This window comes from Oncorhynchus nerka, linkage group LG17, assembly GCF_034236695.1.
Source record: "Oncorhynchus nerka isolate Pitt River linkage group LG17, Oner_Uvic_2.0, whole genome shotgun sequence".
NCBI lineage: Eukaryota > Metazoa > Chordata > Actinopteri > Salmoniformes > Salmonidae > Oncorhynchus > Oncorhynchus nerka.
In genome coordinates this window covers 13,053,072-13,079,972 of record NC_088412.1, presented here as the reverse complement: position 1 = coordinate 13,079,972, position 26,901 = coordinate 13,053,072, and the positions used below count along the sequence as shown (strand labels likewise).

The following is a 26,901-nucleotide window of genomic DNA, read 5'->3' as shown; positions in this document are numbered from 1 at the left end:
TTAAGTTTAGTGTTGTATTTTTTATTTCCCATCACCATAAGTCATATTTAATCACTGAACAGTAGCAGACCTAACTTCATCTGTTCCTGACTCTGGATAGTGGATTAAAAAGACCATCAATCTCCAATGATATTAAAGTACTATTCTGAACATTACTGATATACTGAGTGGCAAGTCAAGATATCTGCTGGTTATATTGTTTGGTCAATACCACCACCTGCTGGACAGGTTTAATGTTGCTGGACTGAGCAGTATGGGAGGATGAAAGATTCCACATTTAGGGCTGGTTTCCTGGACATCTACATTGAACATACGTTTTAGTCCAGGACTAGGATTCATCTGTGTCTGTCTCATATAGTTTAGTTAGTTAGATAGTGATACTACCTGTTCAATGCCACTGATGAGAATTACATAGATTGAGAAAACATATCAATGGTTCTGAATGACAACCAATATACATCAACACCACACATCATGATTCATGGAAATGTACAAGATTAAAACATTGTATTTGATAAAAATAAGTATATTACATTTTAATTCAACTATACAGTCAGACAAATTATTGTACAGAAAAACAGACCATCACATCTGGTGACCATCACCACCAGCATGACTAGTATCTATGTGGACCCTACTACAGTTTAACCAGCTCAGCTATAGACTACACCAGCATGACTAGTATCTATGTGGACCCTACTACAGTTTAACCAGCTCAGCTATAGACTACACCAGCATGACTAGTATCTATGTGGACCCTACTACAGTTTAACTAGCTCAGCTATAGACTACACCAGCATGACTAGTATCTATGTGGACCCTACTACTGTTTAACCATCTCAGCTATAGACTACACCAGCATGACTAGTATCTATGTGGACCCTACTACAGTTTAACCAGCTCAGCTATAGACTACACCAGCATGACTAGTATCTATGTGGACCCTACTACAGTTTAACTAGCTCAGCTATAGACTACACCAGCATGACTAGTATCTATGTGGACCCTACTACTGTTTAACCATCTCAGCTATAGACTACACCAGCATGACTAGTATCTATGTGGACCCTACTACAGTTTAACCAGCTCAGCTATAGCCTACACCAGCATGACTAGTATCTATGTGGACCCTACTACAGTTTAACCAGCTCAGCTATAGACTACACCAGCATGACTAGTATCTATGTGGACCCTACTACAGTTTAACCAGCTCAGCTATAGACTATTACAGCATGACTAGTATCTATGTGGACCCTACTACAGTTTAACCAGCTCAGCTATAGACTACACCAGCATGACTAGTATCTATATGGACCCTACTACAGTTTAACAAGCTCAGCTATAGACTACACCAGCATGACTAGTATCTATGTGGACCCTACTACAGTTTAACCATCTCAGCTATAGACTACACCAGCATGACTAGTATCTATGTGGACCCTACTACAGTTTAACCAGCTCAGCTATAGACTACACCAGCATGACTAGTATCTATGTGGACCCTACTACAGTTTAACCAGCTCAGCTATAGACTACACCAGCATGACTAGTATCTGTGTGGAGCATACTACAGTTTAACCATCTCAGCTATAGACTACACCAACATAACTAGTATCTATGTGGACACTACTACAGTTTAAACAGCTCAGCTATAGACTACACCAGCATGACTAGTATCTATGTGGACCCTACTACAGTTTAACCAGCTCAGCAGTACTTTTACAACTACGTAGCCAAAACCCAGGATAGAGGGGCTGAGTGAATGTGGTCTGGACTCTGTGGAGGAGGGTCATTGTGTCAGAGATACTGTAGAAGGACAGAGTACCTGCCTTGTGATCCAGGTACACTCCTACTCTGGAGGACTGAGGGCCTGATACTTTAGTGTCAACATTATTGTGTCTGAAACAATAACCATCACTAAAGCACTGTAAACCCCAGGACTTGTTATTGAGTCCAAATATATTACCTGTCTCTGTTCTGCTGATGTCTTTATATGAGACTGCTGTAATAACATAACCACTCCACTCCACCTCCCAGTAACAGCGTCCAGACAGACCCTCTCTACACAAAACCTGGTAGTGGTTGGTGAATCTGTCTGGATGGTCAGGATATGGTTGGATTTTGCGTTTATAGGTCACCTTTCTGTTCCATTTAGACAGAGAGAGGTGTGTGTATGCTGTGTTTGGGTCCAGTGTGAGCTGACAGGAATCTGGGAGAAGAGCAGAGACCAATGAGGGGAGTTAGAACAATATGTTAAGTCAGATACTGTATCTACCCTGTCTTTGATTAGAGCACAGCAGAGATCAAATCAGAGAACTATGAGGAGTCAGATAGATATCCAGTCTTTGATTAGATCTACTATTGCTATATATTTCAAGAGGGATTGTTAGGAGTGTCAGTAAAAAGAGACTGTTAGTTACTTCACAGTAAAGAGACTCACATTGTAACAACTGTTCTCTGGTCTTGGGCTCTGGAGGCAGTACAACATCCACTATATTCACTACAGACACAAAAACATATTGACAGAGAGAGGGAATGTTATCATCATATCATATTCCACATGTATATGACTAGTCGGGAACATTCTAAAGTTGATGTTATTTTCAACACACCTGTAGACGAGATCTTGGTCCATTCTCCTTTAAGGAAGTCTTCTAGTTTCTCTCTCAGTTCAGACACAGTCTTACTCACATCTCCATAGTACTGAAGAGGATGGACAACAATGCTGGGTAAGTCTGAAGATACACTGATACTGGAGAGAGACTGATGACTCTGGAGAGGGAGGGACAGAGAGAGAGAGAGAGCGAGGGGGGGAGACAGACAGAGAGAGAGACAGAGAGAGGGGGGACAGAGCAACCGCGGGGGAGACAGAGCGAGGGCGGGGGAGACAGGATAACATAATGACTGAGATGAATAGCTTCACATTAAGTTAATTTCATATCACATGTAACAAGGTAGTTTAGTTACCTGGAGGAAATGGATGTGATCCTCTGTGTGTGAGAGCTGCTCCAACTCAGTGCTTCTCTTTCTCAGCTCAGCTATGTCCTGCTTCAGTTGCTCCAGGAGTCCTTCAGCTTGACTCACTTGAGCCTTCTCTTGGTCTCTGATCAGCTCCTTCACCTCAGAGCGCCTTCTCTCAAAGGAGCAGATCATCTCAGTAAAGATCTGATCACTGTCCTCCACTGCTGCCTGTGCAGAACGCTGTTAAGAGAGAGAAAGAGAGAGAGACAGAGAGAGAGACAGAGAGAGAGACAGAGAGACAGTAGGTACAGTTGCCTCTGCACCACTTTGAGTCAGAACGCTGCCACCCTGCTCTCCAGGTCCACCAGGCCTTGTCCCCCCTCTTGGACAGGCAATTACAGAACACCACTTCTGGCGCCCAACCCCCCCCCCCCCATCTTCCTCCTCCATTGGCACAATACTGTCCTCCTCCTCCCCAGTCTGCTCCCCTGCACTTCCTCCCTGATCTGTGCCTCTTCCCCAATGACAGGCAATATTTCCTGTGATGAGCCCACCAAGCCCTTACCCACTGGAGTCTCTGTTACAACAGCAACCTGCCTCAGCTCATGTACCCAGCTGCAACCCTCCTCACCACAGCTTTCTCCACTTGGTCCTGCTCTACTCTCCTCCCTCCTGGTCCCCCCTCTAGTAGCCTGCACACCACCACTTGGTCCTGCTCTACTCTCCTCCCTCCTGGTACCCCCTCCAGTAGCCTGCACACAACCACTTGGTCCTGCTCTACTCTCCTCCCTCCTGGTCCCCCCTCCAGTAGCCTGCACACAACCACTTGGTCCTGCTCTACTCTCCTCCCTCCTGGTACCCCCTCCAGTAGCCTGCACACAACCACTTGGTCCTGCTCTACTCTCCTCCCTCCTGGTCCCCCCTCCATTAGCCTGCACACAACCACTTGGTCCTGCTCTACTCTCCTCCCTCCTGGTACCCCCTCCATTAGCCTGCACACAACCACTTGGTCCTGCTCTACTCTCCTCCCTCCTGGTCCCCCCTCCATTAGCCTGCACACCACCACTTGGTCCTGCTCTACTCTCCTCCCTCCTGGTACCCCCTCCATTAGCCTGCACACCACCACTTGGTCCTGCTCTACTCTCCTCCCTCCTGGTCCCCCCTCCATTAGCCTGCACACCACCACTTGGTCCTGCTCTACTCTCCTCCCTCCTGGTACCCCCTCCAGTAGCCTGCCCCGTAGCAGAGCTAGACCCAGCCTCTGTCCCCTGAGTCCTAGTAGGCTGGGCAATAGAACCAGTCATTTTCATGGAATGGTCTACCTACCCATGTGAGAGACGCAGACTCGGTCTCAACCTTTAAGTCTTTATTGAAGACTCATCTCTTCAGTAGGTCCTATGATTGAGTGTAGTCTGGCCCAGGAGTGTGAAGGTGAACGGAAAGGCACTGGAGCAACGAACCGCCCTTGCTGTCTCTGCCTGGCCGGTTCCCCTCTCTCCACTGGGATTCTCTGCCTCTAACCCTTTTACGGGGGCTGAGTCACTGGCTTACTAGTGCTCTTCCATGCCATCCCTAGGAGGGGTGCATCACTTGAGTGGATTGAGTCACTGACGTGATCTTCCTGTCTGGGTTGGCGCCCCCCCTTGGGTTGTACCGTGGGGGAGATCTTTGTGGGCTATACTCTGCCTTGTCTCAGGATGGTAAGTTGGTGGTTGAAGATATGGGGGCTGTGCTTTGGCAAAGTTGGTGGGGTTATATCCTGCCTGTTTGGGCCTGTCCGGGGGTATTGTCGAACGGGGCCACAGTGTCTCCCGACCCCTCCTGTCTCAGCCTCCAGTATTTACGGTGCCTCCCTAGGTTTATTCCTAGGTTCTGGCCTTTCTAGGGAGTTTTTCCTAGCCACCGTGCTTCTACACCTGCATTGCTTGCTGTTTGGGGTTTTAGGCTGGGTTTCTGTACAGCACTTTGTGATATCTGCTGATGTAAGAAGAGCTTTATAAATACATTTGAATTGATTTGACTAGGTCAAAACGGCCCAAGTATGTTGTCTGAGCTGGAACACTAGCGAGGCCATAGCAAATTAATTGAAACAAACCTTCACAGAGCCTCTTCTGACTGGGATGATCCTTAGAATTCCATTTCCCCTAAATGGCACCAACAAATGTCAACCTTTTTATTTTACCACTAAAACCTGTTCTTAGGATGAAACTGAAAAATTACAACTGGTGTAGAAAGTAAACATCCGCACCTTGTTGGTGTCAAGTGTGTTTATGTCTGCATTACCAGGAAGTAGGAAAAAATGGCAACTGACTATTTCTGGTCTAGCGATCGATGACAGCAGAGGACGCTGCCCAACCTTATATCATTAGACAGAAGAGATTTTCATGATTAAAATGGTGTCCAACTTGAAGCCACTCTAAATATGCACATTGCAATATTTTGTCAAATAAACAGACAAACCCATATTTCTTTAGGAAACAATGGGACGACCTCCAGAGTTCCAGGAGTATTTTATTAAATTTTTTACGTTTTACCTACCAGCAATTGGTAACAACATTGTACGTTGCCCAAACTTACATCATTAGAAATAATAGGTTATCCTGATTAAAATGGTGTAGAACTTCAAACCATTATTATTAATTATTATTAACCAAATAAATACATCTATTAGAGATAATTGTAGAAGTAGACAAACATGTCCCTATTTCCCCAAAACAATGGCAGTCTGAAAGTTATAACAGCAGTCTTTTATTTAACCAGCTTACCATTTATCTACTACCATTTGACCTTTGGTGTTTAACATTTAGTGGTTTGTAATCTAGTGGTTAAGAATGTTGGGCAGTAACCGAAAGGTGGCTGGGTCGAATCCCCAAGCTGACTGTAACGCTCCGGGTGTCGTGGGTGTGGAGTCAGACGCAGGAAACAGAGAGTGCAATACTGCACTCACGCAACACTGGGTGTTCCAAAACCAAATGCCCCAAACACGGGGATGAAAACAGTACAACAGAATACACGCCCAGGAACAAACATGTTCCTCTACTACATAACCGAAGGTCACAATAATTAATCCCTCACAAAGAACCAGGCGGGCCGGCTGTCTAATAAAGCCCAACTAATGACTCACTAACAGGTGCTAGCAATAAACATACAAGGAGGGGGAGGAAAAACAATCAGTGGCAGCTAATAGGCCTGCGATGACGACCGCCGAGCGCCACCCAACCGGGAAAGGGAGCCACCCTCGGTCGGACTCGTGACACCGACTAGCTGAAAAATCAGAAAATCTACTTTTTTTTAGGCATATTTAGGCAGAATGTCTGCCTAATGACTCACATGTAAACGTACACTTGGCATCTGTGAAAGGATGGCAGGTAGCCTAGTGGTTAGAGCCAGTAACCGAAAGGTTGCTCGATCGAATCCCGGAGCTGACAAGATAAAAATCTGTTGTTCTGCCCCTGAACAAGGCAGTGTCATGACGTTGGCCTGGGGGGGTAGGTTTATGACAGTCATAAATACCTCTTCCCCCTGTTTTCCTCGCTCTACCCTACTGAGGTTACATTCGCAAAACCCTTGGTTAATATAGAGATTCTGGGAACATCAGAAGGCGGGGAAATGAACTATATTCTGGCAATCCGATCAATTGAACATATGCGGTGGTACTTAATGAATATGATGTCAGTTCGGTTGTCATCTGAGACATTCTCATCAATGATAAGATGACATAAACTCTACAGTGGAAAGTCTACACATCAGAATTATCGGATTCACATGGAATTGTTGTTCAATTTAAATGTTTGAATATGAAATTATTCGTGATGGGATGAAATGTGATTTTAGCTTCTAAAATGTGAGATTTGGGATTTAATAAGATAGGGCTCTGCTCAATCAGTGGCCCGCCCCTGTGAAGGGACATGGGCTATAAAACTTTTCAAACATGCCCTCCTCTCCCTTCCTATATAAGCCCTTGACAACAATATAACCTCCTGTTCCGATGATGTGAAGACGACGGTCCGATGTCAGAATGGTTCAGATAATAACTACAGAACGAAGCCAACATCAGCGTGAGCTTGGTTGCGAATGGTATGAACTTTGAACTTTTATTCACTACAGAAGTGATACCTCCTAGCCGTTGAGTTAGCAACAGCCGCTGCAAACGAGGGTTAGGAAGGAACAGAAAGAGTATCCCGTCTATCACACAACGACGTTACTACAACGTATACAATTTACCAGCAGAGACATTCTTCAAAGGACTCGGTTGGGCAACACGGCCTTCCATCTATCACCAACCTACCGAACTTCAGCTCAGAGTAAATATTTATTGCATTTGATACTGTATTTACGATAGCACAGCTTCACACTTTATTCCTCATTCTTCCCGCTCTTTCACTCAAACCCAGCCCCTTTTCTTTTGTGTAACAAACTGTCATATCTGTTCCGCCTGCTAGGGACGTTTTCCTTTATGACGTATTTGTAATCAAGTTATGAGTTAATTATGTGTATGTGTAATTCTGTGTGATTAGTTAGGTATTTAGTAAATAAATAATTTGTCACACCCTGACTTTAGTGTTCTTTGTTTTCCTTGTTATTTTGGTTAGGTCATGGTGTGACATGGGTGATGTATGTGTTTGGTCTAGTCTAGGGGTTTTGTATGTTTATGGGGGTGTTTCCTTTCTAGGTGTTTATGTAAGTCTATGGTTGCCTAGATTGGTTGTCAATTAGAAGCAGGTGTTTATCGTTGTCTCTGATTGGGAACCATATTTAGGCAGCCATGTTCTTTGGGTATTTTGTGGGTGATTGTTTCCTGTGTCAGTGTTTGTGCCACACGGGACTGTTTTCGGTTAGTTCACGTTTATTGTTTTGTATTTGTGTTCATGTTGAGTTTTTCTTATTAAAACATGGACACTTACCACGCCACATCTTGGTCCGATCCTTGCTACACCTTTTTAGAGGAAGAGGAAGAAATCTGCCGTTACAGAATCACCCACCACAACAGGACCAAGCAGCGTGGTGACAGGCAGCAGGAGCAGCGTAATCAGGACTTATGGTCTTGGGAGCGAGATCTGGACAAGGTCACTACTTGGGAGGAGATAGACAGGTGGGCGGCCGACCAGGGAGAGTGCTGGAGCCCGCCTGGGATTCTCTGGAGCAGTGTGAGGAGGGATACCGGTGAATGGAGTCAGCACGGCGACGCGGTAGGAAGCCCGAGAGAGAGGCAGCCACCAAAAATGTATTGGGGGGGCACACGGGGAGTGTGGCTAAGGCAGGTAGGAGACTTGTGCCAGCTTCCTGTGCATACCGGATTGAGAGAGGGTGTCGTATTGGTCAGGCACCGTGTTATGCGGTGGAGCGCACGGTGTCCCCAGTACGCGTGCTTAGCCCGGTGCGGTACATCCCAGCTCCTCGTATCGGCCGGGCTAGGTTGAGCTTCCAGCCAGGTGCCATAAAGCCGGCTTTACGCATCTGGTCTCCAGTGCATCTCCTCGGGCCGGCGTACATGGCACCAGCCTTACGCATGGTGTCCCCGGTTCGCCTGCACAGCCCAGTGCAGCCTATTCCACCTCGCCTTACTGGTCAGGCTATGGGGAGCATTCAACCAGGTAAGGTGGGGCAGGCTCGGTGCTCGAGACCTCCAGTACGCCTTCTCGGGCCGGTCTATCCGGTGCCATCTCCACGCACCAGCCCTCCGGTGGCAGCCCCCCACACCCTGTTCCTCCTCCTCATACTCGCCCTGAGGTGCGTGTCCTCGGCCCAGTACCACCAGTGCCGGCACCACGCACCAGGCCTACAGTGCGCCTCGTCTGTCCAGCGCTGCCAGAGCCTTCTTCCTGCCCAGCGCCGCCAGAGTCTCCCGTCTGTCCTGAGCCGCCAGAGCCGCCAGTCTGCAAGAGGCTGCCAGAGCCGCCAGTCTGCAAGGACCCGCCAGAGCTGCCAGTCTGCAAGGAACCACCAGAGCCGCCAGTTTGCAAGGAGCCACCAGAGCCACCAGTCTGCAAGGAGCCGCCAGAGCCGCCAGTCTGCAAGGAGCCGCCAGAGCCGCCAGTCAGCCAGGAGCCACCAGAGCCGCCAGTCAGCCAAGAGCCTCCAGTCAGCCAGGAGCCGCCAGAGCCGCCAGTCAGCCAGGAGCCGCCAGAGCCGCCAGTCACGCCAGGATCCGCCAGAGCCGCCAGTCAGCCAGGATCCGCCAGAGCCGCCAGTCAGCCAGGATCCGCCAGAGCCGCCAGTCAGCCAGGATCCGCCAGAGCCGCCAGTCAGCCAGGATCTGCCAGAGCCGCCATTCAGCCTCCAAAGCTCAGTCTGGCACTTCCGTCATCATGAAGTGCTTTGAGAGACTAGTCAAGGACCATATCACCTCCACCCTACCTGACACCCTAGACCCACTCCAATTTGCTTACCGCCCAAATAGGTCCACAGACGATGCAATCTCAACCACACTGCACACTGCCCTAACCCATCTGGACAAGAGGAATACCTATGTGAGAATGCTGTTCATCGACTACAGCTCAGCATTTAACACCATAGTGCCCTCCAAGCTCGTCATCAAGCTCGAGACCCTGGGTCTCGACCCCACCCTGTGCAACTGGGTACTGGACTTCCTGACGGGCCGCCCCCAGGTGGTGAGGGTAGGTAACAACATCTCCACCCCGCTCATCCTCAACACTGGGGCCCCACAAGGGTACGTTCTGAGCCCTCTCCTGTACTCCCTGTTCACCCACGACTGCGTGGCCACGCACGCCTTCAACTCAATCATCAAGTTTGCGGACGACACAACAGTGGTAGGCTTGATTACCAACAACGATGAGACAGCCTACAGGGAGGAGGTGAGGGCCCTCGGAGTGTGGTGTCAGGAAAATAACCTCACACTCAACGTCAACAAAACTAAGGAGATGATTGTGAACTTCAGGAAACAGCAGAGGGAACACCCCCCTATCCACATTGATGGAACAGTAGTGGAGAGGGTAGTAAGTTTTAAGTTCCTCGGCGTACACATCACAGACAAACTGAATTGGCCCACCCACACAGACAGCATTGTGAAGAAGGCGCAGCAGCGCCTCTTCAACCTCAGGAGGCTGAAGAAATTCGGCTTGTCACCAAAAGCACTCACAAACTTCTACAGATGCACAATCGAGAGCATCCTGTCGGGCTGTATCACCGCCTGGTACGGCAACTGCTCCGCCCACAACCATAAGGCTCTCCAGAGGGTAGTGAGGTCTGCACAACGCATCACCGGGGGCAAACTACCTGCCCTCCAGGACACCTACACCACCCGATGTCACAGGAAGGCCATAAAGATCATCAAGGACAACAACCACCCAAGCCACTGCCTGCTTACCCCGCTATCATCCAGAAGGCGAGGTCAGTACAGGTGCATCAAAGCTGGGACCGAGAGACTGAAAAACAGCTTCTATCTCAAGGCCATCAGACTGTTAAACAGCCACCACTGACATTGAGTGGCTGCTGCCAACACACTGACTCAACTCCAGCCACTTTAATAATGGGAATTGATGGGAATTGATGTAAAATATATCACTAGCCACTTTAAACAATGCTACTTAATATAATGTTTACATACCCTACATTATTCATCTCATATGTATACGTATATACTGTACTCTATATCATCTACTGCATCTTTATGTAATACATGTATAACTAGCCACTTTAAACTATGCCACTTTGTTACATACATCTCATATGTATATACTGTACTCGATACCATCTACTGCATCTTGCCTATGCCGCTCTGTACCATCACTCATTCATATATCTTTATGTACATATTCTTTATCCCTTTACACTTGTGTATAAGGTAGTAGTTTTGGAATTGTTAGTTAGATTACTCGTTGGTTATTACTGCATTGTCGGAACTAGAAGCACAAGCATTTCGCTACACTCGCATTAACATCTGCTAACCATGTGTATGTGACAAATAACATTTTATCACATTTGCTCACTCTGTTTGCACTTGAATTATAACATTTGAAATGTCTCTATTCTTTTTTAACTTTTGTGAGTGGAAAGTTTCCTGTTAATTTCTGATGGTTTATTTCACGTTTGTTTAGTATTTATTCCACCTACTTTGGCAATGTAAACATGTATTTCCCATGCCAATAAAGCCATTTGAATTGAATTGAATTGAGAGAGAGAGAGAGAGAGAGAGAGAGAGAGAGAGAGAGAGAGAGAGAGAGAGAGAGAGAGAGAGAGCTCTCCATGTTAATGTATAGGGGACATGAGTCAGTCATGGTTATTCATGGTTATGTGATTAGGTAGCCCCACCTGCGACTTCAAAATCAGTGTCTTCCTAATAGGGAATGTCCTCTTGGTGTAACGGTCAAGATGTTGGTTTCTCCCGCGGTAGACCTGGGTTCATATCCCGTTGGTTACATCATTAAGCACTCTGTTTTCTGAAAGGGGTCCGGACAGCCTGTTCCCAACAGTTGGATTGGAGAGGGGCCCCTCTCCTCTCTCAGACTGAGAGAAGTGAAATGGTGTGTCTCCTCTGGTCAACAATACTCACCTTGAAAGACTCCACAGCCTGTTGGAGCTCCTTCTCTCTCTCTTGGAATCTCTGCTGACTCATCCTCAGCTGCCTCTGTGGAGAATCACTCTTCAATGAGCTATCAAGGTTTATTTGTCCAGTAGATCAATAGTATAGTCATGTGACATTTGGGCCCATTGAAGATGGTATAAGAATATTTTGAAGATAAATACACACCGCAGAGGATAAAAAACTAGAGTACTATTTTTATTTTACTAGGCAAGTCTGTTAAGAACAAATTCTTATTTTCAATGACGGCCTAGGAACAGTGGGTTAACTGCCTTGTTCAGGGGCAGAACAACAGAATTGTACCGTGTCAGCTCGGGGGATTTGAACATGCAGCCTTTCGGTTGCTAGTCCAACACTCTAACCACTAGGGTACCCTACCACCCCTAATAGTTAATAGGGAATTGTAAATAGGAGTTGGGTTTCAGTTCAACATCTGTTAGGATCTGTGGAATGTCAGTCATGAACTCAGAGCTACGTGTGCTACGTGTGCTACATTTTCATTGGTCTGTACATTGACTCTGGAGTGGGATGCTTGTCCTGCAGCAAGGACTTCTGATTGGCCAACCCCAGGCTAGGGTGAAGGGTTATAAGTGGCATCCTGTCCTTTGTTCTGTGGTGAAAAACTGAAGGACAGGGAAGACTGAATGTCTACTTTTCAGCATAGCACCTAGGATTTGTCCTGCTCAAATACGTCTATTTTCTTCCCCTGATTTGATTTGGGGTCTGTGTTATTGAAGAATAACCTCAGTTGCTAACAATAGAGATTAAAATGTTGAGGAAGTGTCTGTGAAAATATATCATTAAGTTGTTATGGGAATGATTATAGTTTTAACAGAACACAAATCAGGGGAGCTGATTGGGTGTTTGATAACAAATGATAATGGTGATTGATAATGAATGACAACGGTGTTTGACTTTAGAAAATGGTGATACATTTGGAGAATCTTGGTTAACATATCTTTATAATCAAGGTTTGTGTTCATATTTGTGAATCGATTTCATTTGAATGATCTCATATTCATTCAGACATAGTTCCTACTGTATCTTTAATTCTTTGTTTAACAGACAGTCACCAACATGGTCTTACCTGTTTCTCAGTCCTCTCTGCTGCAGCTGACACTGCATCATGGCCTTTATGTTCATCCATCACACACTGATAACAGATACACTGCTGATCGGTACGACAGTAAACCTCCAGCAGTTTGTCATGATGAGAGCAGATCTTCTCCTGTAGTTGTGCGGTGGCTTTGACCAGCTTGTGCTTCTTGAAAGCAGGAGATTCATAGTGAGGTTGGAGGTGAGTCTCACAGTAAGAGGCCAGACATGCCAGACAGGACATGAGGGCTTTCTGCTTTCTGGTCCCAATGCAGAAATCACACACCACATCTCCAGGTTCAGCATAACACAGAGCAGGAGAGGGAGCAGCCTGGAGTCCTGTCTTCTTCAGTTTCTCCACCATCTCAGCCAACATGTTATTTTTCCTCAGATTAGGCCTTGGAGTGAAGGTCTCTCTGCACTGAGGACAGCTATAGACCCCTTTCAGAACATCCTGATCCCAGCAGTCCTCAATACAGCTCCTACAGTAACTGTGTCCACAGGCAGTAGTGACCGGCTCCTTCAGTAGCTCCAGACAGACAGAACAACAGAACTGGTCCTGGTCCAGCAGAACTCCCTGCTGAGCCATTTGGACGGTTGTTCACTCTCACACAGACAGACGACACAGAGACTCAGATCAGTTTTGTTTCCTCAGAAGAGAGTTTGTGGAAGAAGGAGGGACTTCCTGGTTCTGCCAGAGGTGTGGGGTTGGACGGAGGGAACTGCACGCAACTTCGAGGAGACAAAGCTTTTTGTTCCTAGGTTAGGGCCCTTAATATAGAATAAATCTAACTAATGTGAATTGTTAGAATATATAAAGGGTAACAGTTTATATGAAGTACATATTATAATTATTTTAATGACCTTGATAATGCCTTATAATACACTTACATGTTATAACACTGATTCTAAGTGTCTATAATAATTCAGAAGTGGTTGTAGTGAGGAGGGGGACTTGATATTGATACAATGTACTGTAGTTGAATTGAATACTGTATGTATTGACTGATCATTGAGAATGAGGTAATACTTTACATTACAGTGTGGTTATTACTGTTAGGTCTAGGGTCAGGGTTAGAGGTACTACATTCTGCAGTAACCCTAGACACATCTAGGACTAAAAAGACAAGACGTTTTACAATCAGAGTTCTTTGTATCTCTTCTTAGTCATACAGATCCCCCACATCTTATAGGTGGACGGGGTTATGAACACATCCAATACATTATTTCTGAAACCAGATGAAATGAAACTGTCTTTCAGCAGGAAAAGCTTCTCTAATAATCCTAACCATGGCTGGGTGTCTTCAGAGACTGAGAGGTATAGAGACACACTGTCAAGTCAAAACATCTGGCTGTGCTTTCGTGTCAAAACCCTTATTCTATTCTAGTCTTTATATTGTATGCTATTATATTATAAGATAATATATTATATCCATAGGCTCCACTCAGTATAGTGTTAATGATGACTGTTTGTTGTGTACATTGATTGAATGGTTAGGACAATCTCTCTGTATTCACAGTTTAAATCCCAAGAGACCAGGAGACCTAAAGGAAGCCTTCAACACTGCATCCCTTCATCCAGACATAGTAAACAACCTGTCTGTCTGTCTGTCTGTCTGTCTGTCTGTCTGTCTGTCTGTCTGTCTGTCTGTCTGTCTGTCTGTCTGTCTGTCTGTCTGTCTGTCTGTCTGTCTGTCTGTCTGTCTGTCTGTCTGTCTGTCTGTCTGTCTGTCTGTCTGTCTGTCTGTCGATGCAGCCAACTTCTCTGCGGTGGTTGTGTTTTTAAAAAACATACAACTCTATGCACAACGACTACTTTTAACAAAAATTAAATCATTTAACAATTTAACATTGACTTGAAGAACAGTGCAGATGCAGTTAACCAGCAGGCCACCATCTTGGTTCTAGAAGACCAGAGTGACACCACTGAATCCTCTGCAGCTTCTATTAGGGCCAGGAGTTTTCCTGGCTACATCTCCTGTCAGGAAAGACTTTGTCTCTAGTTATATTATAGTTTACAGAGTGAGTCCATGTAACTTATTATGTGACTTGTTAAGCACATTTATACTGGACAACAGAGATTCTAAAAGTATTCAGCTCCTTTGACTTGTTCCACATGTTGTTACGTTACAGCCTTATTCTAAAATGGATTCAATTGTTTTTTACCTCATCAATCTACACACAATACCCCGTAATGACATCACAATACCCCGTAATGACAAAGCAAAAAAAAATGTTTTCGAAAAAAATACTGAAATATCCCATTGTGGGACCTTATATAGACAGGTGTGTTCCTTTCCAAATCATATCCAATCAATTGAATTTACCAAAGGTTGACTCCAATCAAGTTATAGAAACATCTCAAGGGTGATCAATGGAAACAGGAGCTCAATTTCGAGTCTCATAGCAAAGGGTCTGAAAATAAGGTCTTTCTGTTTTTTTATTTTCATAAATAAATGCTAAACATTCTAAAAACCTGTTTTACGCTTTGTCATTATGGGGTATTGTGTGTAGATTGATGAGGAAAATTTACTACATCCATAATAGAATAAGGCTTTAATGTAACAAAATGTGGAAAAAGGGAAGGGGTCTGAATACTTTCTGAATGCTCTGTATGTAAGTCAATAGAATTTTGTTCACCTCAATAGTAAAGTTTGTCAACATGTCTTTCTCCTTACCTCTAAATACCATCTTATTAGATGGAGCCATTTCCCCCCATTAGTTTGGGATTCAGACCTGCAGTCATCTTGATTTCAGACCACTTTGGAGAAGAACCTGGATCCATTTCATTCTATTAACATGGTGTATGTGTGTTATAGCAGTAATGGGGTTAAACTGATATTAAAAATACAACTCCATAGGTGGTACCAGGTCAGGGGAGTTCATCTCTGCTCCCAGCATCCCTGGGACAGTACTGATCAACATAGCTGACCTGATGCAGAGGTGGACCAGTGATGTTTTCCTCTCAGTGGTGAGACTTGCCCTTCCATTTGAAACACCTTTACCTTTACCTGAAGCTGTAGACCACACTATCTACCTAAAGAGATTTCATCTGTATTTTTCGTAGCTGTCTACATAGCACATGCTAAGCTACAGGACTGTTTTGCTAGCACAGACTGGAATATGTTGCGTGATTCTTCCGATGGCATTGAGGAGTACACCACATAAGTCATTGGCTTCATCAATAAGCACATCGATGACGTTGTCCCCATAGTGACCGTGCGTACATACCCCGACCAGAAGCCATGGATTACAGGCAACATTCGCACTGAGCTAAAGGGTAGAGCTGCCGCGTTCAAGGTGTGGAACTCTAACCCGGAAGCTTACAAGAAATTCCGGTATGCCCTGCTACGAACCATCAAACAGGCAAAGCGTCAATACAGGGCTAAGATTGAATCATACTACACCGGCCCCGACGCTCGTCAAATGCGGCAGGGCTTGCTAACTGTTACAGACTACAAAGGGATCCACAGCCGAGAGGTGCCCAGTGACACGAGCCTACCAGACGAGCAAAACTACTTCTATGCTCGCTTCGAGGGAAAATAACACTGAAACATGCATGAGTGCACCAGCTGTTCTGGACAACTGTGTGATCACGCTCTCCGCAGCCGATGTGAGTAAGACCTTTAAAAAGGCCGCAGGGCCAGACGGATTACCAGGACGTGTACTGCGAGCATGCGCTGACCAACTGGCAAGTGACTTCACTGACATTTTCAACCTCTCCCTGTCTGAGTCTGTAATATCAACATGTTTTAAGCAGACCCCATAGTCCCTGTGCCTAAGAACACTAAGGTAATCTGCCTAGATGAGAACCTACCTGTAGCACTCACGTCTGTACCAATGAAGTGTTTTGAAAGGCTGGTCATGGATCATATCAACGCCATTATCCCAGAAACCCTAGACACACTCCAATTTGCATACCGCCCTAACAGATCCACAGATGATGCAATCTCTATTGCACTCCACACTGCCCTTTCCCACCTGGACAAAAGGAACACCAATTTGAGAAATATCTTAATTTACTACAGCACAGAGTTCAACAACATAGTGCCCTCAAAGCTCATCAATAAGCTAAGGACCCTGGGACTAAACACCTCGCTCTGCAATCGGATCCTGGACTTCCTGACGGGCTGCCCCCGGTGGTAAGGGTAGGTCACAACACATCCGCCACACTGATTCTCAACACAGGGCCCCTCAGGGGTGCGTGCTCAGTCCCCTCCTGTACTCCCTGTTCACTCATGACTGCACGGCCAGGCATGATTCCAACACCATCATTAAGTTTGCCAATGACACAACAGTGGTAGGCCTGATCACCGACAAAGCCGAGACAGCCTATAGGGAGGAGGTCACAGACCTGGCCGTGTGGTGCCAGGAAAACAACCTCTCCCTCAATGATCAAGACAAAGGTGATGTTTGGGGACTACAGGAAAAGCAGGACTGAGCACGCCCCCATTCTCATCGACGGGGCTGTAGTGGAGCAGGTTGAGAGCTTCAAGTTCCTTGGTATCTACATCACCAACAAACTAACATGGTCCAAGCACACCAAGGCAGTCGTGAAGAGGGCAGGACAAACCCTATTCCCTCTCAGGAGACTGAAAATATTTGACATGGGTCCTCAGATCCTCAAAAGGTTCTACAGCTGCACCATCGAGAGTATCCTGAGTGGTTGCAAGGCACTTTGTAGGCTCACCTCTAGCAAGCCTGTGCACTGGACACACTGGTTTCCGTTCCTGCACAAGAGAGAAACAGAATGGTGTTGATTTAAAACTGTGACCGGTTATTTTTCCAGTTTAAAATGTCTTAACTTTCTGAGCTGGGCATAGTGTGTGGGGAGCTGGAAGGAGACTGGGGCTCACAGGTTGACTGGGATCAGCTTTAGGGTCCTGAGGTAGGACCCCAGCCAAAACCGTGCGAGGGCCTGGGTCTTGTTGTTGACCGGGGAGGTGGCAAGAGTGAGGTGCAACGCTGTATAGCAGCTGCCCAGGAACAAGTAGAGGTCAGGAAAGCCTCCCCCCTTGAACCAGGGTCTCTTAACCACCTCCCTCCTCAGGCTCTCCCACAGGAAGTAAAACACCATCCGGTCCAGAGCTAAAAGCGTCTCTCTTGGTGGAATAAAAACACAACTGATTAGTAAAAGCAAGTAAAATCACAGCCCTCAAAAGTCAGCTGTTGAAGTCCCGAAAAGCCCAGTCTCTGTTTTACTGTCCCTAAAATCCCATTCCAGTTACCACTCCCTCCTCCCACCCGGTCAAACTTTACCCCCAGTAGCCTTTATGTCTGTCATTTTGACTGTCAGTGGTAGTCTGGTCTGGTCTGAGTCTGCTGGGGTGGATATTATAAAGATGAGGGTCTGGTCTGGTCTGAGTCTGAGTCTGCTGGGGTGGATATTATAAAGATGAGGGTCTGGTCTGAGTCTGAGTCTGAGTCTGCTGGGGTGGATATTATAAAGATGAGGGTCTGGTCTGATCTGAGTCTGATGTGGTGGAAATTATAAAGATGAGGGTCTGGTCTGGTCTGGTCTGAGTCTGCTGGGGTGGATATTATAAAGATGAGGGTCTGGTCTGAGTCTGAGTCTGCTGGGGTGGATATTATAAAGATGAGGGTCTGGTCTGGTCTGAGTCTGCTGGGGTGGATATTATAAAGATGAGGGTCTGGTCTGAGTCTGTTGGGGTGGATATTATAAAGATGACGGTCTGGTCTGAGTCTTCTGGGGTGGATATTATAAAGATGAGGGTCTGGTCTGATCTGAGTCTGTTGTGGTGGAAATTATAAAGATGAGGGTCTGGTCTGGTCTGAGTCTGCTGGGGTGGATATTATAAAGATGAGGGTCTGGTCTGAGTCTGCTGGGGTGGATGTTATAAAGATGAGGGTCTGGTCTAGTCTGAGTCTGCTGGGGTGGATATTATAAAGATGAGGGTCTGGTCTGGTCTGGTCTGGTCTGAGTCTGCTGGGTTGGATATTATAAAGATGAGGGTCTGGTCCGATTTGAGTCTGCTGGGGTGGATATTATAAAGATGAGGGTCTGGTCTAGTCTGAGTCTGCTGGGGTGGATATTATAAAGATGAGGGTCTGGTCTAGTCTGAGTCTGCTGGGGTGGATATTATAAAGATCAGGATCTGCTGGAGTCCAAGTCAGACAAAGATTCTTTATTTCTGAGCTCAGAGAGAATAAAAGAGTGTGTTGACAATCTTGGGAAACCTTTATACTGCTAAACATACCATACAGTTCTAACTTGCCAGTTTCTGCTGATGATGAGGTACAACAATGCAAGTTAGTCAGAAGCTCTGAGGAGGTACACCCCCCCCCTCAGCATATTTATACTATCACTATGGGTTTGTTCCCAGAGCGCGGCTGCTTAGGAGAGAACACCTGGCAACCACAGAGTCCGGGAGTTGAGCCAATATTCCACTCCCACTGAGCCGACCTTGTGAGAGCAAACCTCTGTCTACAACAGGCACATCTCTCAGTATGCAACAGGTCAAACATGTATGAGAAGTGTGAGATACTGTAAGCAGAAAGAGACAATAAAATTCCACCTCACTTCCCTCCTTTTATCACAATTCGTGGCAATTACACACGCCTATCAAAAAGGAGGTAATTATACTAAAATCAGAATGAAACAGAACACCCAGGAAACCACAGTGTCCCTTAACTCTTTATCCAGTACTTTTACTGGTAAATAATTTAACAAGGCCCAGTACCACTCATTCCTGTATGTTCTTTAACTCCTCAGGGTAGAACTGGATCTCATGAAAAAACAGCTGATCATCACAGTCATTGCCTGGCATTAAACATCAAAACTGCAGTCATACGAGAAGCTAAAGATGAACAGATCACTTTCCAACAGACTAGCATCATAATACCAACCAGGAAAACGAACCCAACCATAAACTACTGGGCTATCTGTGATCCCCAGACCCCGAACAAACCGTCTTGGTCCAGAGTACAGGCTGTCTCTCCTACATGATTACTTCCTTCACCTGTAATACACCAGGGGCCACCAGAGAACACTCTTTAGGGATAGGGAGGGTTACTTCTATTATCAGGATGTGCAGAAGCATCACAGAGTTTGGGGGCTTGAAACATCTGGTAAAAGGTCATGTCGTCTGGTCTCTTTGGGGGATAGGTAATAAAGGGCAGGAATGACATCAAACTTAGGGTGTAATTCACTCCCAGGGGGACGCCCATATATGGTAGTCCCTTGTTTCTCCCTTGATGAGGAAGCGAGGGGGGGAATCCTTCAATACCCTCCCCTGTCTGCTGCTTCTAACTTCTGGCCCTTTACTCCAGACTTTGTTGTGGAATATTGACTCAGAAATATTACACCTTTACTGGAACTTGCAAATTCAATTTAGACTTTATTACAAAGCAACAAAGCCGTGCAATTCCATGGAACTGTCACGGCTTTCTTCCTGGGAAGGAGAGGCGGACCAAAACACAGCGTGGTTGAAGATCATGGTTCTTTAATAAGAGACACTTAACATGAACACAACTACAAAACCCGAAACAGTCCCGTGTGGCACAAACACTGACACAGGAAGCAATCACCCACAAAATACCCAAAGAATATGGCTGCCTAAATATGGCTCCCAATCAGAGACAACGATAAACACCTGCCTCTGATTGAGAACCAATCCAGGCAACCATAGACTTACCTAGACACCTAAAAGAACACAACCCCATAAATCTGCAAAAAAACTTTGACAAGACAAAACACATAAATCACCCATGTCACACATGGAAACAAAGATAACTAAGACCAGGGTGTGACAGGAACAACCGACTTTCTTATCACAGAGCTCTGTGTTTATAATATTGTATCTTTACATAACACATATAAGCACACCCTGTTCGCAAATGAACAACTCCCCTCTTCCATTCCCCACCATGATATTTTAGTCCCAGTTCTTGCTTGTTAAATCCCACATCTGCTTCGAGTTAGATTATAGTGGTGGCAGGATCCTTATGTATTACAAAAATAATAATACATTTATTGTATACATATGTTTCACGTATTGGTCATTGTGCTACCATCCTGCCCCTATGTTCACCTAAAATTGGTAAGTCCAGATGTAGCAAATGTAGTTATTGGCATTAGCTAATGCAGTTATTTACATTAGCTCATGTAATTTTGGGCTTGAGTTTTGCCCAGAAACAGCAAATGCAATTAGTGGCATTAGATTAGCTCCCACAACTTGCGTTGGTCCCTTTGGCTCGGGACCTTCTTCTGTCACTAGGGTCTCTGGCTCAGTCTTTCTCAATTTATCAAGATGGGTCTGTAGAGTGTGTCCTTCTGGCACCTTACCAATAGGGAAGCTAAGAGTCAGTGCCGCAAAGACACACAGACACAGACAGACATGAACTAAAACAGTGTTAAGCAGTGGCGGGGCCATCTTCCTCTTCTGGGGTTGGTACTCTTCTACAGTGGGACTCGTGGATCCAGGTATCTCTATCTCTCAGCCATCCTAACTGCAGTGGCGGGGCCATCTTCCTCTTCTGGGGTTGGTACTCTTCTACAGTGGGACTCGTGGATCCAGGTATCTCTATCTCTCAGCCATCCTAACTGCAGTGGCGGGGCCATCTTCCTCTTCTGGGGTTGGTACTCTTCTACAGTGGGACTCGTGGATCCAGGTATCTCTATCTCTCAGCCATCCTAACTGCAGTGGGTTGGTCAGCAGCACCTGGTATGGTCCCCTCCAACGAGGTTGGTGCCAGTGCTTTTGTCTCAAATCCTACACCATGATCCAGTCACCAGGGGAGATCTTCTGCAGCTGTCCTCTCTTTGGCTCAGGCAGGGCGGCTCTCACCTGTGTATAGATAGACTTCGGAGTTTTGTTAAGAAGTTATAACATGTACTTTACCATCTGGTCATCCACAACCGTCAATGTAAGCTGGGCCTGCTTCACAGGCACGTTGTCCATCTTCATCGGCCTTCCTGTAAGTATTTGATGGGGAAACAATCCAGTAGACTGTAAACAAAGGAGACATCTATAGAAGGTAACAAAACATTGAAAGGGCCTTTTCTCAAAAGTGAGTTTACAAGTGTATCTACCATTTGTAGCTCTGAGTCTCTACTTTCATCCAATGTCAAAATTAAAAAATTAAAATTATTTCAAATTTTGCTACATAAGACCGAATCCAGGTCGTGAGTCGCATTTAAAGGTTCAGTATTGTAACGGATTTCCTCCTCTTCGTCTGAGGAGGAGTGATGAAGAGAATGAAAGAGAATGATTTATTTCATAACATTCCCAGTGGGTCAGAAGTTTACATACACTCAATTAGTATTTGGTAGCATTGCCTTTAAATTGTTTAACTTGGGTCAAACGTTTCGGGTAGCCTTCCACAAGCTTCCCACAATAAGTTGGGTGAATTTTGGCCCATTCCTCCTGACAGAGCTGGTGTACCTGAGTCAGGTTTGTAGGCCTCCTTGCTCGCACACGCTTTCAGTTCTGCCCACAAATGTTCTATTGAATTGAGGTCAGGGCTTTGTGATGGCCACTCCAATACCTTGACTTTGTTGTCCTTAAGCCATTTTGCCACAACTTTGGAAGTATGCTTGGGGTCATTGTTGTGGTGGTTAATTTCTGTATTTCCAAATGAGGAGAAACAAACTTCACACACCAGTCAGAGTTATACTTAAACTTAAACTACTTTAATAATAAGAGCTTTGCAATAGCATTGACTTTCAACGATTCCCTATTTCTAATGAACCGTTGAGAATGACAACACAAAAGTACAAAGATCTTTTATAGCCAAGATATACCCCTCTCAACCTGCATGACGAGCAACAGATACATAGAATGGTCACAATGTTTAGATTTGTATGAAATATATCTATAATACATAGCAGACAGTTACTGCTGTGTCAACAGTTTTCATTGTAAAGACCAGTGTCTGGTCCTCCTACTCCAAACTGGAACCGTCTCTTCCTGGTATGGTATAGAACTGGAACATTGGCTCATCCAATGGCATAACTCAATTGTCAACTCTAGATACTCACATCTCAAGTAAAACCCCTTTTTGACCCCACTCCTGGACAAGCTCACTGAGGGGAGTGAGCCTCTAGGTCATACACTATCCCAGGATAAGTGCAACATCAGAGATGACATACAATGGTTTCAGACACTGCCACACACATCCCCCAATGCCAACTGGCGCACAGACATTGTGGAGACAAGTAATTGGTTCCCCATTAATCACGCCATCCCTTCACATGGTTTAAGAATAGGTGAAGACAATGTTCCATTCTGTCTTCTTCCCTTTCTGACATTCTGCATAGCACCAGAGACATGTAAAAGACAAGTCTGACCTCTCCCCTCTCTGGGCCCCAAGTGACTGAGCCCCAGCTGAGGGAAGAAGTGCAATTGCCAACACCAAAGTCCAAAGAGATAAATTCTAATAACAAGTATATCACATAAGCATATTATGCAGATAATACATCTTAATTATCTATGTTACCCAACTAATTCTGATTCATCTGCCACATTGTCCATTTGGAAGACCCATTTGTGTCCAAGCTTTAACTTTCTCACTGATGTCTTGAGATGTTGCCTCAATCTATCCACATAATTTTCCTACCTCATGATGCCATCTATTTTGTGAAGTGCACCAGTCCCTCCTGCAGCAAAGCACCCCCACAACATAAAGCTGCCACCCTCGTGCATTATGGTTGGGATGGTGTTCTTCGGCTTGCAAGCCTCCCCCTTTTTTCTCCAAACATAACGATGGTCATTATGGCCAAACAGTTATATTTTTTGTTTCATCACACCAGAGGACATTTCTCCAAAAAGTACAATCTTTGTCCCCATGTGCAGTTTCAAACTGTAGTATGGCTTATTTATGGCGGCTTTGGAGCAGTGGCTTCTTCCTTGCTGATTGGCCTTTCGGGTTATGTCAATATAGGTGTCACACCCTGACCATAGTTTGCTTTGTATGTTTCTATGTTTTGGTTGGTCAGGGTGTGATCTGAGTGGGCATTCTATGTTGGATGTCTTGTTTGTCTATTTCTATGTCTGGCCTGATATGGTTCTCAATCAGAGGCAGGTGTTAGTCATTGTCTCTGATTGGGAACCATATTTAGGTAGCCTGGGTTTCACTGTGTGTTTGTGGGTGATTGTTCCTGTCTCTGTGTTTGCACCAGATAGGACTGTTTTTGGTTTTCGCACATTTATTGTTTTGTTAGTTATTTCATGTATAGTTCCTTCATTAAAGAACATGAATAACCACCACGCTGCATTTTGGTCCGCCTCTACTTCACCACAGGAAAACCGTTACAATAGGACTCGTTTTACTGTGGATATAGACTTTTGTACCTGTTTCCTCCAGCAACTTCACAAGGTCCTTTGCTGTTGATCTGGGATTGATTTGCACTTTTCGCACCAAAGTACGTTCATGTCTAGGAGACAGAACGTGTCTTCTTCCTGGGCGGTATGACGGCTGCATGGTCCCATGGTGTTTATACTTCCGTACTATTGTTTGTACAGATGAACATGGTACCTTCAGGCGTTTGGAAATTGCTCCCAAGGATGAACCAGATTTGTGGAGGTCTTCTTCTACAATTTTGTTATGAGGTCTTGGCTGATTTCTTTTGATTTTTCCCATGATGTCAAGCAAAGAGGCACTAAGTTTGAAGGTAGGCCTTGAAATACATCCATAGATACACCTCCAATTGACTCAAATTATTTCAATTAGCCTATCAGAAGCTTCTAAAGCCATGACATCATTTTCTGGAGTTTTGCAAGTTGTTTAACTTGTCAACTTAGTGTAGGTCAACTTCTGACCCACTGGAATTGTGATACAGTGAATTATAAGTGAACTATTCTGTCTGCAAACAATTGTTGGAAAAATTCCTTGTCATGCACAAAGTAACCGTCTTGCCAAAACTATAGTTTGTTAACAAGAAATTTGTGGAGGGGTTGAAAAACGAGTTTTACTGACCTAAGTGTATGTAAACTTCGGACTTCAACTGTATTTCCCTCAGATTACACACATCCACAAAGAATTAGAAAGCGTATCCAAATTTGATAAACTCCCATATCTACTGGGTAAAATACCACAGTGTGCCATCACAGCAGCAATATTAGTGACCTGTTGCCACAAGAAAAAGGCACCCAGTGAAGAACAAACCATTTTAAATACAACCCATGTTTATTTATTTTCCCTTTTATACTTTAACTATTGCACAATGTTACAACACTGTATATATAAATATGACATTTGAAATGTCTTTATTCTTTTGGAACTTTTGTGAATGTAATTTTTATTTCTAATTGTTTATTTCACTCTTGTTTATTATCTATTTCAATTGCTTCGGCAATGTAAACTTGAGTTTCCCATGCCAATACAGCTATTAAATTGAAATTGAATTGAGAGAAAGCGAGACATCAGGTGAAGTTCTGGAGATGAGGGAATATGTGATCAGAACCCCTCCAGTCTGGTTAACCAAAGTTAGGTCCAGTATGGACTATCAATACAAGTGACCACTTAGAATGTGACCCAGTTCAATGGGTCTGAACTGAACTGGGGGATGTCAGACATGAAGTTGTCTAAACACAACTGGAATGTCATTAGTTTGTGATTCATTGTTAATGGATTTTCAATTAGGAACACAGAGGAACAACCCTGACAACACACATAACAAACTAACAATAAAAACAAAGAGGAGGAAACCACTAAAGTCATGACCATATTGTCATGTTGTAATGACAGGGAGAAACAATCTAACATCTAGAACACTACTTTAGATCTGGTCTAATAAAGCCTAGTGCACTACACAGGGAATAGGGAGCTATTTGGAACAGAGACACTAACTCCTGTATGAAAATCTTTCTCTCCCTCATCTGTCTGATATATCTGCCCATTTCCCCTCCCATCCTCCCTTTTCATTCTATTCTATCAGCCACACCACTAGCTCACCTCCACACAATCCATTTACAAGTTAAAGACACACCTTGGAATAAATAACAAAGGTTTAGTTTAGTGTTGTATTTTTTATTTTTCCATCACCATAAATCATATCTAATCACTGAACAGTAGCAGACCTAACTTTATCTGTTTCTGGCTCTGGATAGTGGATTAAAAAGACCATCAATCTCCAATGATATTAAAGTACTATTCTGAACATTACTGATATACTGAGTGGCAAGTCAAGATATCTGCTGGTTTTATTGTTTGGTCAATACCACCACCTGCTGGACAGATTTAATGTTGCTTGACTGAGCAGTATGGGAGGATGAAAGATTACACATTTAAGGCTGGTTTCCTGGACATCTACATTGAGAATCTACACTGAACATGCTTCTAGGATTAATCTGTGTCCGTCCCATATAGTTTAGTTAGTTAGTAAGTGATACTACCTGTTCCATATAGTTTAGTTTAGTTAGTTAGTGATACTACCTGTTCCATATAGTTTAGATAGTTAGTTAGTGTTACTACCTGTTCCATATAGTTTAGTTAGTTAGTGATACTACCTGTTCCATATAGTTTAGTTTAGTTAGTTAGTGATACTACCTGTTCCATATAGTTTAGTTAGTTAGTGATACTACCTGTTCCATATAGTTTAGTTAGTTAGTGATACTACCTGTTCCATATAGTTTAGTTAGTTAGTGATACTACCTGTTCCATATAGTTTAGATAGTTAGTTAGTGATACTACCTGTTCCATATAGTTTAGTTAGTTAGTAAGTGATAGTACCTGTTCCATATAGTTTAGTTAGTTAGTAAGTGATAGTACCTGTCCCATATAGTTTAGTTAGTTAGTAAGAGATAGTACCTGTCCCATATAGTTTAGTTAGTTAGTACCTGTCCCATATAGTTTAGTTAGTTAGTAAGAGATAGTACCTGTCCCATATAGTTTAGTTAGTTAGTAAGTGATACTACCTGTTCAAAGCCACTGAGGAGAATTACAAAGAGAACAAATTGAGAAAACATATCAATGGTTCTGAATGACAAACAATATACATCAACACCAGACATCATGATTCATGGAAATGTCAAGATTAAAACATTGTATTTGATAAAAATAGGTACATTACATTTTAATTCCCTATATCAGTTTATTGTACAGAAAAACAGACCATTATATCTGATCACCACCAGCATGACTAGTATCTATCCCACTACAGTTTAGCTCAGTTAGACTACACCAGCATGACTAGTATCTGTTCAAAACCAGCTGAGCTAGACTACAAAGAGAACAAATTGAGAAAACATATCAATGGTTCTGAATGACAAACAATACCCTACATTTAACAGCCAGACATCATGATTCATGGAAATGTCAAGATTAAAACATTGTATTTGATA

General features: G+C 44.4%; 1 protein-coding gene across 1 annotated transcript; it reads right to left on the bottom strand.

Moving 5' to 3' along the window:
- On the bottom strand, positions 1-13,253 carry LOC115144733 (tripartite motif-containing protein 16-like). Its single transcript, XM_065002980.1, has 6 exons — positions 12,591-13,253; positions 11,474-11,548; positions 2,968-3,201; positions 2,613-2,772; positions 2,441-2,500; positions 1-2,209 (listed from the first exon to the last, which is right to left on the bottom strand). The coding sequence occupies exons 1-6, from the start codon at positions 13,185-13,187 to the stop codon at positions 1,692-1,694; spliced, it is 1,644 nt and encodes a 547-aa protein (XP_064859052.1). The 5' UTR covers positions 13,188-13,253; the 3' UTR covers positions 1-1,691.
- Between the last annotated feature and the right edge of the window lie 13,648 nt (positions 13,254-26,901).